At 45.0% G+C, this 13861-nt stretch overlaps 1 protein-coding gene across 4 annotated transcripts in view; it reads left to right on the forward strand.

The window, feature by feature from the left end:
- The window catches only part of abcc1 (ATP binding cassette subfamily C member 1 (ABCC1 blood group)), a 110939-nt gene extending 101371 nt beyond the window's left edge, over positions 1 to 9568 (forward strand). For all 4 annotated transcript variants that reach the window (XM_078240912.1, XM_078240913.1, XM_078240914.1 and 1 more), the window contains 4 exons: positions 783 to 941; positions 1053 to 1219; positions 3367 to 3561; positions 9085 to 9568. In XM_078240912.1, the coding sequence (XP_078097038.1) occupies positions 783 to 941; positions 1053 to 1219; positions 3367 to 3561; positions 9085 to 9193 (630 nt within the window). In that variant the 3' untranslated portion in view covers positions 9194 to 9568. The remainder of the gene's footprint in view (positions 1 to 782; positions 942 to 1052; positions 1220 to 3366; positions 3562 to 9084) is intronic.
- The last annotated feature ends 4293 nt before the right edge of the window (positions 9569 to 13861 follow it).

Here is a 13861-nt window from a genome sequence, read left to right on the forward strand (position 1 = left end):
GAAGGATTAGCAAAGCTTGCATTTTGAATGTTGCTGTTGTCTTTTTTTTTGAGCTATGTTTGTGTTTATAAGTTTTATTGTTGCAGAGCCAAGGTTAAAGAAATTGCTTTCTTGGATATGATGGCAATGTATTAGTACAAGCCTTTGATTTTTCATATTCATTTGTAGATACACTGGGCAGGATTTACCAAGCAACCTGCCATGTGTTTCACGGTGGCGGAAGGTGGCCTGTCATTGGCAGGTCTTTGGGTTCTGCCATTGTCAGTAGAGTTTTCCATTGAATGTACCTCTCACCGCCAGGACATCCGTGGCTGGGGTGCGCTGTCGGCGGAATGGGAAGATCCCACTGGCATGAATGGCTGGAAAGTTCTGGCCAATGTCAGAGGTTTACAGCATGGAAACAGGCCCTTCAGCCCAACTTGTCCATGCCACCCAATTTTTACCACTAAGCTAGTCCCAATTGCCCGCGTTTGGCCCATATCCCTCTATACCCATCCTACCCATGTAACTGTCTAAATGCTTTTTAAAAGACAAAATTGTACCCGCCTCTACTACTACCTCTGGCAGCTCGTTCCAGACACCTCACCACCCTCTGTGAATAAATTGCCCTTCTGGACACTTGTATCTCTCCCCTCTCACCTTAAACCTATGACTTCTAGTTTTAGACTTCCCTACATATGGGAAAGGATGTTGACTATCTAGCTGATCTGTGCCCCTCATTATTTTATTGACCTCTATAAGATGTGTTTTAAATTTCATTGGAAATCTTGTATCTTTCCTAGATTGGAATAGTTGGAAGAACAGGAGCAGGAAAATCTTCTTTTGCACTTGGCCTGTTTCGAATAATCGAGGCTGCGGTCGGACAAATCTATGTTGATGGAATTGACATTTCAAAGATAGGCCTTCACGATCTCAGGTTTCAGATTACTATTATACCTCAGGTACGTAACTGCAGTCTGACTTTATTTGAAGTATAATTACAGTTTTGTAACAAAAGTATGACATTGTAATTCTTACAACTGATGAAGTGTAATATGAACTTAATTAATTAGGACCCAGTGTTGTTCTCTGGTTCACTTCGGATGAACTTGGATCCCTTTGATCAATACTCTGACGCAGGCTTGTGGACCGCTCTAGAACTGGCTCACCTGAAAACCTTTGTGTCTGGTCTTCCTAACAAACTGAATCATGAATGTTCTGAAGGAGGAGAGAATCTCAGGTACAATGCAAATATTTGCTTTAACACTATAATGTAGAAATTAATTCTGCCCAGATCATTTTGAAGGAGATAATTTATCAAATATCGCTGAATAAAACGCCTCGGTTTTAGTTTTGATGTTTCCTGACACCATACAAGCAGACTTCAATTTATAATTCTGCGGCACAGTGGGTTAGCACTGCTGCCTCACAGCGCCAGGGACCCGCGTTCGATTATGGCCTCGGGTCACTGTCTATGTGGAGTTTGCACGTTCTCCCCATGTCTGCCTGGGTTTCCTCCGGGTGCTCCAGTTTCCTCCCACACTCCAAAGATGTGCAGGTTAGGTGGATTGAATCATAGAATCCCTACAGTGCAGAAGGAGGCCGTTTGGCCCATCGAGTCTGCACCGACAACGATCCCACCCAGGCCCTATCCCTGTAACCCCATATATTTACCCTGCTAATCCCCCTGATGCTCATGGACAATTTTTCATGGCCAATCCACCTAATTTGCACATCTTTGGATTGTGGGAGGAAACCGGAGCACCTGGAGGAAACCCACGCAGACACGGGGAGAATGTGCAGACTCCACATAGATAGTGACCAAGCCAGGAATAGAACACGAGTCCCTGGCGTTGTGAGACAGCAGTGCTAACCACTGTGCCACCATGCTGCCATGCTAAATTATCCCTTAGTGTCAAGGGAGTTAGCAGAGTAAATACGTGGGGTTACAGGGATAGGAGATTGTTGTTAGTGCATGCTCGATGGGCTGAATGGCCTCCTTCTGCACTGGAGGGATTCTATAATTCCAGTCTGTTAAATCTTGTGGAAAATCTAGTGATAATGTGATAACAGTAGAAGCAGATTTTAATTGTTTGAGATAGCAACTTCTAATTTCCTGAATTTTACAAGTTTATTTTTGAAAATAAGTTTGCATCACCCCGAGTTCAGTTGTTGTTTACGGATCTTTTCAAATTGTGAAGTGGTTCAGGTTTGACTCCCAACTTAAATGAGTTCAACGTTAAGTAGCTGGTGTGTTTCAGGAAGTGTGATGCAAGGGCTCACTGACGTGCTGTTTCTAACGTGCTCCATATGCTTTTCCATTACCCAGGGTGATGTTCATGGTCACTCTGGGTTAAGTCTCATTTATAAAATTCAGCCGCAAGTAAGTTCTTTCTAAAACTATGACAAAGGAAATGTGACCAAGGCAAGCTGTTCTATTTTTGAAAAATGCTGTGAAGATGCATGTCCAACACATCAGGACACTTTGCAAGAAAAGCAAGGTAGGGAGAAAACAGCAGCTTCCGCTGCATGAGAAGAGAGAGCTGATTCATGGATTCTGATTGCTAGAACACTTGCCATGGAGAATGCACCAGTTGATGGTGGCTGGTGGTTAACTGCCAAGCATTGTTAGAAATTTAAACCAGGCAGCTTGACTGATTGGCCAACACGTTGCCCTGGGGAATGAATCCGCAAATGGCTGTCACTTATTTTGTTCAGCTGAAACTGGCACGCTGTGTGTACCTGTTCTTTTTATCCGCAGAGAATAGGGCCTCGTGTATTAATATATGTAGCTTCCAGTTTTCTATTTTATTTTTTGATAAATGTGCATCATCTCTCCTGACTCTTAAAGGACAAACAGAAGAAGGTTGGATTGGGAAGCTCGAGAAGAAAATTATTCCAATGTGAGAAAGAAACTGGAATTAATGTCGAATTATCAGCCAGTAAACATTAAAATAGCATTATGAATCTGGGGTGAATTACTCCCTGTCCCTCTCCTATAGGGGAAAGCTGTACATCAACAGAATGGAGAAATTGCTGAGATATACTCTGTATTGTGTAATGTGTTTCGTGGCACATAATAGTGGACATGTCTGTCCACTTTGAGGGAGTCCAATAAATTGGTATTCCACACAACAAATTCCGTTTACTCCACTCGTTAATGTGCTAAATTGATCACTAAATTTTACAACTCCTTGCGCTGAAGTTACAGTGGGTGAGCGGGAGAAAAAGTTTCTGGAAATTCTCCCACCAATGTTTTGACCTTCCCTACCAAGCATTTTATCATGCAAGCCAATAAAAATCGATTCCGGTCAGAAAGGCAGAGTTTATTTTAAGTTTGCAATATCGCGGCACTAATAAAAGTTGCAAAATGTTTTGTGATTTCAGTGTTGGACAGCGACAGCTGCTGTGTTTAGCTCGGGCGCTCCTTCGGAAATCTAAGATACTCGTTCTTGATGAAGCTACGGCTGCTGTGGATCTGGAAACAGATGAGCTCATCCAGTCAACGATAAGAAACCAGTTTGCTGAATGTACCGTGCTCACAATAGCACATCGTCTCAAAACCATCATGGATTATACACGGTAATACCACAACATCTCTGATATAATCTCTGGAGCTCTGGAGGAAAATTACCTCCACACATTCTCCAATGTCAAAAACAGGAAGTAATTTTCCCGGTACGATCAGATACAATTTGTCAAATCTTTTTCAACTTCACTGCAATTGCATCATTGGATCCCAATTTGCATATTTAAATGCAAACTGTTTGTCCTCCTGTACTGAGAACAGATTTTTATTACTGAAACCTCGCTACATGGGCAAGATTTGACCATGTTTCTACTTGGTTGCACCACCTGGCCAATAATTAACCAAGGTCCCTCATGGTAGACTGGTGAAAAAGGTTGGATCTCATGGGATAAAGGGGGAGGTGGCTAGATGGGTGGAGAACTGGCTTGGTCATAGAAGACAGAGGGTGGTAGTGGAAGGGTCTTTTTCCGGCTGGAGGCCTGTGACTAGTGGTGTTCCGCAGGGCTCTGTATTGGGACCTCTGCTGTTTGTGATTTATATAAATGATCTGGAAGAAGGAGTAACTGGGGTGATCAGTAAGTTTGCGTACGACACAAAACTGGCAGGACTTGCAGATAGTGAGGAACATTGTCAGAGGCTACAGAAGGATATAGATAGGCTGGAAATTTGGGCAAAGAAATGGCAGATGGAGTTCAATCCTGATAAATGCGAAGTGATGCATTTTGGTGGGAATAATGTAGGGAGGAGCTACACGATAAATGGAAGAACCATAAAGGGTGTAGAGACGCAGAGGGACCTGGGTGTGCAAGTCCACAGATCTTTGAAGGTGACGTCACAGGTGGAGAAGGTGGTGAAGAAGGCATATGGCATGCTTGCCTTTATAGGACGGGGCATAGAGTATAAAAGTTGGGGTCTGATGTTGCAGATGTATAGAACGTTGGTTCGGCCGCATTTGGAATACTGCGTCCAGTTCTGGTCGCCACACTACCAGAAGGACGTGGAGGCTTTGGAGAGAGTACAGAGGAGGTTTACCAGGATGTTGCCTGGTATGGAGGGGCTTGGTTATGAGGAGAGATTGGGGAAACTGGGGTTGTTCTCCTTGGAAAGACGGAGGATGAGGGGAGACTTAATAGAGGTGTATAAAATTATGAAAGGCATAGATAGGGTGAACGGTGGGAAGCTTTTCCCCGGGTCGGTGGTGACGTTCACGAGGGGTCATAGGTTCAAGGTGAAGGGGGGAGGTTTAACACAGATATCAGAAGGACATATTTTACACAAAGGGTCGTGGGGGCCTGGAATGTGTTGCCGGGCAAGGTGGTGGAGGCGGACACACTGGGAACGTTTAAGACTTATCTGGACAGCTATATGAACGGAGTGGGAATGGAGGGATACAAAAGAGTGGTCTAGTTTGGACCAGGGAGCGGCGCGGGCTAATTGTTCTTTGTTTCTCGTTTCAAGGCTTCATTCTATGATCATCTTGCTGGTGCCAGTACAGAGCGAGACTGCGGATAGTTGGGAACCTGTCTCGGGGGCAGGGAATTCAGATGGTGTTCGTAAAGCAGAAGTGGAAATGAATAGGGTTGGGAAGCATTTTCTGATCAGGGCCAGTGTGATCTCCTGGACTCGTTTCGATCGCCACAGGGGGTCGGAGAGGAATTTCCCAGATTTTTTTTTCCCCATATTGGCCCTGGGGTTTTCACTCTGGGTTTTCGCCTGTCCCTGGAGATCACATGGTCTGGAATGGGGGGGTGGGGGTGAGTTAATAGGTTGTGATGAACAAAGCATCGTAGCTGTGAGGGACAGCTCGGTGGGTAGGATATTAGGATGTAGATAGGCTGGAAAATTGGGCGGGGATCCTGGATTCAGGATTCAATCCTGGACCGGGGAGCGGCGTGGGCTTGGAGGGCCGAAGGGCCTGTTCCTGTGCTGTATTGTTCTTTGTTCTTTGTTTGTTCTTTGTCATCTGAAAACCAGGTGAACAAAACCACGTTAAGTTCCACACACAAACATGAAGAGGAAAATAAATATTTTTGTATTGAAAGCAGCATTGAGGTCGAGGTATATTATTTCAGCTGTGAGCTCTTGAAGTGAAGTCCTCATAAATGAGTCTAATTCTAGTAATAGTCAAAGTCCTGATGTGATGTGTTCTGAGGTAATTGTATTTATAGATATAAAAGTCCCTTGCATGTTCACATTCGCTGTTGGAAACAAAATGTCTTGATTGCACAGTATGCATTTAAAAAGTGGTAAAATAACTTGATTCCAGACATCCACAAATGGTTTAATGCTGCTGTGAACCGGATTTTTAGAATATAAGAACATGAGAACTAGGAGCAGGAGTAGGCCATCTGGCCCCTCGAGCCTGCTCCGTCATTCAATAAGATCATGGCTGATCTTTTTGTGGACTCGGCTCCACTTACCCGCCCGCTCACCATAACCCTTAATTCCTTTACTGTTCAAAAATTTATCTATCCTTGCCTTAAAAACATTCAATGAGGTAGCCTCAACTGCTTCACTGAGCAGGGAATCCCACAGATTCACAACCCTTTGTGTGAAGAAGTTCCTCCTCAACTCAGTCCTAAATCTGCTTCCCCTTATTTTGAGGCCATGCCCCCTAGTTCTAGTTTCACCCATCAGTGGAAACAACTTCCCTGCTTCTATCTTATCTATTCCCTTCATAATCTTGTATGTTTCTATAAGATCTCCCTTCATTCTTCTGAATTCCCATGAGTTTAGCCCCAGTCTGCTCAGTCTCTCCTCATAAGCCAACCCTCTCAACTCCGGAGTCAACCTAGCGAATCTCCTCTGCACCCCCTCCAGTGCCAGTATATCCTTTCTCAAATAAGGAGACCAAAACTGTACACAGTACTCCAGGTGTGGCCTCACCAGCACCTTATACAGCTGCAACATAACCTGGCTGTTTTTAAACTCCATCCCTCTAGCAATGAAGGACAAAATTCCATTTGCCTTCTTAATTACCTGCAAACCAACTCCTTTAGATTCCTGCACAAGGACACCCAGGTCCCTCTGCACAGCAGCATGCTGCAATTTTTTACCATTTAAATAATAGTCCATTTTGCTGTTATTCCTACCAAAATGGATGACCTCACATTTACCAACATTGTACTCGACATAGATAGGATGCAAAGCTGGGCTGAAAAATGGCAAATGGAGTTTAACCCTGATAAATGTGAGGTGATTCATTTTGGTAGGACTAATTTAAATGTGGATTACAGGGTCAAAGGTAGGGTTCTGAAGACTGTGGAGGAACAGAGAGATCTTGGGGTTCATATCCACAGATCTCTAAAGGTTGCCACTCAAGTGGATAGAGCTGTGAAGAAGGCCTATAGTGTGTTAGCTTTTATTAACAGGGGGTTGGAGTTTAAGAGCCGTGGGGTTATGCTGCAACTGTACAGGACCTTGGTGAGACCACATTTGGAATATTGTGTGCAGTTCTGGTCACCTCACTATAAGAAGGATGTGGAAGCGCTGGAAAGAGTGCAGAGGAGATTTACCAGGATGCTGCCTGGTTTGGAGGGTAGGTCTTATGAGGAAAGGTTGAGGGAGCTAGGGCTGTTCTCTCTGGAGCGGAGGAGGCTGAGGGGAGACTTAATAGAGGTTTATAAAATGATGAAGGGGATAGATAGAGTGAACGTTCAAAGACTATTTCCTCGGGTGGATGGAGCTATTACAAGGGGGCATAACTATAGGGTTCGTGGTGGGAGATACAGGAAGGATATCAGAGGTAGGTTCTTTACGCAGAGAGTGGTTGGGGTGTGGAATGGACTGCCTGCAGTGATAGTGGAGTCAGACACTTTAGGAACATTTAAGCGGTTATTGGATAGGCACATGGAGCACACCAGGATGATAGGGAGTGGGATAGCTTGATCTTGGTTTCAGATAAAGCTCGGCACAACATCGTGGGCCGGAGGGCCTGTTCTGTGCTGTACTGTTCTATGTACTCCATCTGCCAGACCCTCGCCCACTCACTTAGATTATCTATATCCTTTTGCAGACTTTCAGCGTCCTCTGCACGCTTTGTTCTTCCACCCATCTTAGTGTCATCTGTGAATTTTAACACACTACACTTGGTCCCCAACTCCAAATTATGTAAATCGTAAACAATTGCGGTCCCAACACTGATCCCTGAGGCACACCCACTAGTCACTGATCACCAACCAGAAAAACACCCATTTACCCCCACTCTTTGCTTTCTGTTTTCTTCCAAGTTCAACATTCAAATCGTCACCGGTAAAATAAGCAAGCCAGTTAATTGCTATGGCTTTCTGTCTTGGCAATGGGTCAAAACCAAGCCAGTACACAGATTGATTCCGGTTCAGCAGATGGTTTATATTTTACTTTAACATAATAGGAACAAAAGTAAAGCAACACCGCCATCTGGTGGTCCTTTAAACAGAAGGGACTGGATTGTGATGCTGTGCCTGAACAGATCTGAATGAAGCTGCATCTATCCTGTGTTCGTGGAATAAAAATGGAAAGTTGGCTGAAGCACCAACTGCTTTTATAGTTCTCCGGTTATGATACTCCATTGACAATAGTCTGGGATTCAGTTTGCATCAGTGCCACACAGCGCCAAGGACCCGGGTTCAATTCCGGCCTCGGGTCACTGTTTGTTTGGAGTTTGTACATTCTCCCCATGTCTGCGTGGGTTTCCTCCAGGCGCTCCGGTTTCCTCCCACAGTCCAAAGATGTGTAGATTAGGAGGATTACAGGGATAGGGTGGTGCTGAGGGCCCGGGTAAGATACTCCGAATCAGAATCCCAATCCCTACAGTGCAGAAAGAGGCCATTTGGCCCATTGAGTCTGCACCGACAACATTCTCCACTCATGCCTGCCTTGGCGGATTGGGAAACCCCCTCGCCCCCCCCTTGCTTTTCCTAATGGGATGCAGATGCTGTCCCTGTAACCTCACGTATTTATCCCGCTAATCCCCTGATGCTAAGGGCCAATTTAGCATGGTCAATCAACCTAACCCACACATCTTTAGACTGTGGGAGGAAATCGGAGCACCTGGAGGAAACCCACGCAGACACGGGGAGAGCATGCAAACTCCACACAGACAGTGACCCCCCCCCCGGGTCCCTGGCGCTGTGAGCAGCAGCACTAACCACTGTCAGAGAGTCGGTGCAGGCTCGATGGGCTGAATGGCCTCTTCAGCACTGTAGGGATCCTATGATCGTGCTGGAGCAAGCCGAGTGATTTGAGCAAACTGGGAACTGAGCCTGTGGCAGAGCGGGTTAACGGGGAGGTTTGTGTGAACGTCCTTGATGGTATTCAGAGTATTTATTTTCAAATATTCCCAGTTCTTTCCCACTGATAATTAAGCCAGTGTTTTTACGTGTATAATTTGTTCAGATGTGTTGACGGCAGTAAAAAGGAAGCTGATTTGTTTTGGTGTCTATATTGCTGATAGATATTGGGAAAACAATGAGTCGGGCCCAGTACTAACGGGAAAAACTACCTTCTGTATAACTTACCGTGACCAATGTTCAAGGCTATCACAAACGAGGGAATTTTCCTCAAGTCCTGAAGGTTTATTTTTCCTGTTTTTGCAGGATTATGGTTCTGGACAAGGGCCGGATTGTAGAGTTCGATTCTACAGAGGAACTTCTCAAAAGAAAAGGAGCTTTCTACAAAATGGCGATGGACTCTGGTCTTTTGTAATACCGATTTATATTTTCTGGTTTGCCTCGAATTGCTGTTATTACATATTATGCTGAACCAAAACTTGAATGTAAAATCTTCTAAGTTGGCGATTGGCATCTGTTTATAAGAAGTTTTGTATAAAACAAAAGTATTTTCATATCCTGACTTTTTTATAGATTTGATTTTTTTTCTTTGTGAATCGCCCTTATTTAAGTATTTATAGTACCTATAAATATCAAAATCTAAATAGGTGCAAAGCATCAATATGTTGGATTTGTAGTGCATTATAGCGCTGCATTTATTTTTGACAATTGTGTTAATGCGAATATTGTAAATCATGAGATAATAAAATTGCGAGGTGACTGAATTTAAACATCTTGTCATTACATCATTACGAGTGGATCTTGTGTCGTGTCCATTGCTCTAGGGTTTTATTCAAGGACTTGCAGTCACATTTAGGCCTAAGTGTAGTAACGATGAGGAGATGCCGGCGTTGGACTGGGGTGGGCACAGTAAGAAGTCTCACAACACCAGGTTAAAGTCCAACAGGTTTATTTGGGATCACGAGCTTTCAGAGCGCTGCTCCTTCATCAGGTGAGCTATACAAAGCCCTGGTTAGATCACACCTGGAGGACTATTACAAAAACCCTACTGCCATGGGAATCGTAGCGGGCGGGGGGAGGGTGGGGTGAGGGGGGGGGCGGCGGGGTGGTGGTGGTGGTGGTGATGGTGGTGGTTACCATGCAAAGGTCCATTGACCTCGGGTGGGATTTTCCAGTTTTGGGACGAACGTGGCTGGAAAATCCCGCCGTACATTGTTTTATGTTACGTTTGACCAACTTTCTTCCAATTTTAAATGGTGTTACGATAAAGTGCTCTCTGAGGAGCTTTTTGGCTAAAATCAGTGATTCGTTGAAGGGGAATAAAGCACAAAGGAACCAGGGCTCTTGGCAGTAATTAAGTGGGCGGACTTATGCCTTTGACTTGAGGGCACCTTCAATAGTTTTAATGTTCAGCTAATCGTTCAGGAATGATGTGCCCACCTTAACAAGCTTCATTATTTTAGCGACTGGAACTGACCCATGTGGAAACTCTGAGATGTCCGGTAGTTATAGAAGTCGCTTTCTTAAGGCGAGTCTTTTTATTACAATCATTCTTCACCCAGTGATGATTTGTTTTTTTCAGTATCCAATCCCCCTTTGGGCTCAAGTGAATCCATGGAGCAAATAAAATGAACAAGTTGTCCTTAGTGTCCCAGGATGTGTAGGTTTGGGTGGATTAGCCATGGGAAATGTGCGCAGGGTTAGGGGATAGGATGGGGGGGTAGGTGAGCCGGGGTAAGATACTCTCTCGGAGTATAGGATGGGGGGGTAGGTGAGCCTGGGTAAGATACTCTCTCGGAGTATAGGATGGGGGGTAGATGGGCTGAATGGCTGCCTCCTGCACTGCAGGGATTCTAAAAAAATAATGAAGATATATCTGTTTGCAATCACCTTGCAAGTATTTTGATTGTCGAAACTAGTACAAAGTCACAATTCCGATAATAAAATGCTGTTTTGCATGAATGTTTATCTCGCTGTGGAAGTGGAATTACTCTGTCTTCACCCTGTCAGTTTCTTCAACTCGGATATGCTGAGTCGGACTGATTGCCGTGTTCCTACATTTACAGAAGTAGCTACATTTCAAAATGCATTCCATTGTTAATAAAACACTGATTTGATTTATTATTGTCACATGTATTAACAGACAAAGCATACCGTTCATAGAGAAGGAAAGGTGAGGGTGCAGAATGTAGTGTTACAGTCTGGGATGGACGGTAGTTACGGAAATCGCTTTATAAAGGCGAGTCTTTTTATTACAATCATTCCAGTCCTCCTCCCCCGCACCCCTCCCTGCCCGAGGCGCACTCACGCAACAATCGCCGCTTTGATTAACTAACAGCTAAATTCAAACTAAACTGGCTGATTAAAAATGAGTCATACAAAAGACTCAAAACACTTGGTGGGGGTTTGAATTGTGCACACTGCCTCTTGTACTGATGTAGGCTGGAGGTGTGGAATCTAATTGCAGCTGGTTTATAAATTCCTTGTGTATTGTGACTGGCTTTTAACACAACAGGCACTGGAAAAGGCAATAACGAAGACAAATTAATTTTGTTCTAAGAGCAGTGAAGTCGCAGAGAGAGAGAATAGATTCCTCAGGATAATACTTGGCACAAGAAACTAATTGAGAAAAATGACAAGATTTCGTACATTCTGTACGCACAAGTTTAATTCTTCACGCAAATGTGATATTTGAGGGAACAATGTGGAGGGCACGGTGGCACAGTGGTTAGCACTGCAGCCTCTCAGCGCCAGGGGCGATTCCCGGCTTGGGTCACTGTCTGTGCGGAGTCTGCACGTTCTCCCCGTGTCTGAGTGGGTTTTCTGCGGGTGCTCCAGTTTCCTCCCACAGTCTGAAAGACGTGCTGGTTAGGGTGCATTGACCCGAACAGGCGGCAGTGTGTGGTGACTGGGGGAAATTCACAGTAACTTCATTGCAGCGTTAATGTAAGCCTTACTTGTGACTCATAAATTAAACAAGTAATTTGAACATAGAACAGTACAGCACAGGAACAAGCCCTTCAGCCTAAAATGTTGAGCTAAACATGACACTAAATTAAACGAATCCCTTCTGCCTGCCCATGGTCCGTATGCCTCTATTCCTTGCTTATTCATGTGCTTATCTAAAGGCCCCTTAAACCCCCCCCCCCCCTCTATTGTATCTGCCTGCACCACCACCACCACCACCCCTAGCAGGGCATTCCAGACACTTATCACTCTGTTAAAAAAAAAACTTTGTGCACTGACTAAGTGTATGGCCCCTAGTATTAGACATTTGAACTCTGGGAAAAAGGTTCTGACTGTCAACCCTATCTCTGCCCCTCATAATTTTATAGACTTCTATCAGGTCTCCCCTCAGCCTCCACCGCTCCAGAGAAAACAACCCTAGTTTTTTGTTTTGGGACTAATCCTTCACTGGATAAGGACAATGGGCATTACAAACTTAAACAACAATCAGAAAACATTCACATACACACAGCGCTTTGCATTTGCGAATCATGGAACCCGTACAGTGCAGAAAAGGCCAATTACTGTGGCGCGGTGGCACAGTGGTTAGCGCTGCTGCCTCACAGCACCAGGCACCCGGGTTCAATTCCGGCCTCGGGTCCCTGGCTGTGTGGAGTTTGCACATTCTCCCCGTGTCTGCGTGGGTTTCCTCCGGGTGCTCCGGTTTCCTCCCACAGTCCGAAAGATGTGCAGGTTAGGTTAACTGGCTCTGGTAAATTGCCCCTTAGGACCAGCAGGGTAAATACATGGGGTTACAGGGATAGGTCCTGGGTGGGATTGTCAGTGCAGGTTCCATGGACTGAATGGCCTCTTGTAGGGATTCTATTTGGAAGCAGCACAAAACCTCCTTGCAGCGTCCATGCAGTGTGGCTTCTTTCAAACACAGCACAGGCAGTGTGAGGGCAACATAAGTCAGCACTCTGTTATGTACAGAATTTGCCCAGAGATGAGATTCCAGCCTCTTCTCGGTCTCTGCTAATTCATCAATGGTGATGTGGTCTGACCAAGGCCCTGGACAGCTGCAGTAAGACATCCTTGCTCCAGTACTCCAGTCTTCTGGCAATGAAGGCCAACATACCACTTGCCGCCGTGTTAACTGCTTACTGCCCCTGCCTGCTTGCTTTCAATGACTGATGTACAGGGACATACAGGCAGCTGAGAATCAACCACATTTAAATTGGAATACACACTCCAAAGGGCAAGAGAAGACCCAACTCTTTCTAAACAGAACACAATGATAACTCCAAAAGTATTGAGTATTGGGAGAGCATGGGAGTATGGTGTTGAGACAGAGGACCAGCCATGATCATATTGGACAGCAGAGCAGGCTTGAGGGGCCAAATGATTTCTATGTTATTTACTATGTTTCTATGGCAGCAAGCATTTGAGAGTTAAAATAAACACTTTTTATCATACATACACTGAACCTGAATTGATGCAATGTGACACATTTGGTCTCAGGTGCACACCGATTGGGGAAAAATAGTGCACCATTTTGGATGACAGATAATTCATAGAATCACAGAATCCCTACAGTGCTGAAGGAGGCCATTCGGCCCATTGAGCCTGCATCGACCACAATCCCACGCAGGCCCTATCCCGTAACCCCAGACATTTACCCGTCTAATCCCCCTGACACTAGGGTCAATTTAGTATAGCCAATCAACCTAACCCGCACATCTTTGGAGTGTGGGAGGAAACCGGAGCACCCGGAGGAAACCCACACAGACACGGGGAGAACGTGCAAACTCCACACAGACAGTGACCTGAGGCTGGAATTGAACCCAGGTCCCTGGTGCTGAGAGGCAGCATTGCTAACCACTCTGCCACCATGCCAGTCTATGATTTCCAGTCTCCCACAAAGCAGGCCAGTGTTTTCGTAAATGGATTCAATGATTTCAAAGTTGGGCTGAGAGTTTTGTTAAGCAAAGGATTCACAGCAGGCTGTAAGATTTTGTGAAGTCTAATATCGGGGTGGTTATCGGACAGACTTTGAACAGGTTTGTACTTTGGCTGCATGATGACTTGCAGCTAGTTCCAGAGTCTGGTTCTCGGGCTGGCTGACAACTGATGGCTG

This window comes from Mustelus asterias, chromosome 23 (genome assembly GCF_964213995.1).
Source record: "Mustelus asterias chromosome 23, sMusAst1.hap1.1, whole genome shotgun sequence".
In the NCBI taxonomy this organism is placed as follows: domain Eukaryota; kingdom Metazoa; phylum Chordata; class Chondrichthyes; order Carcharhiniformes; family Triakidae; genus Mustelus; species Mustelus asterias.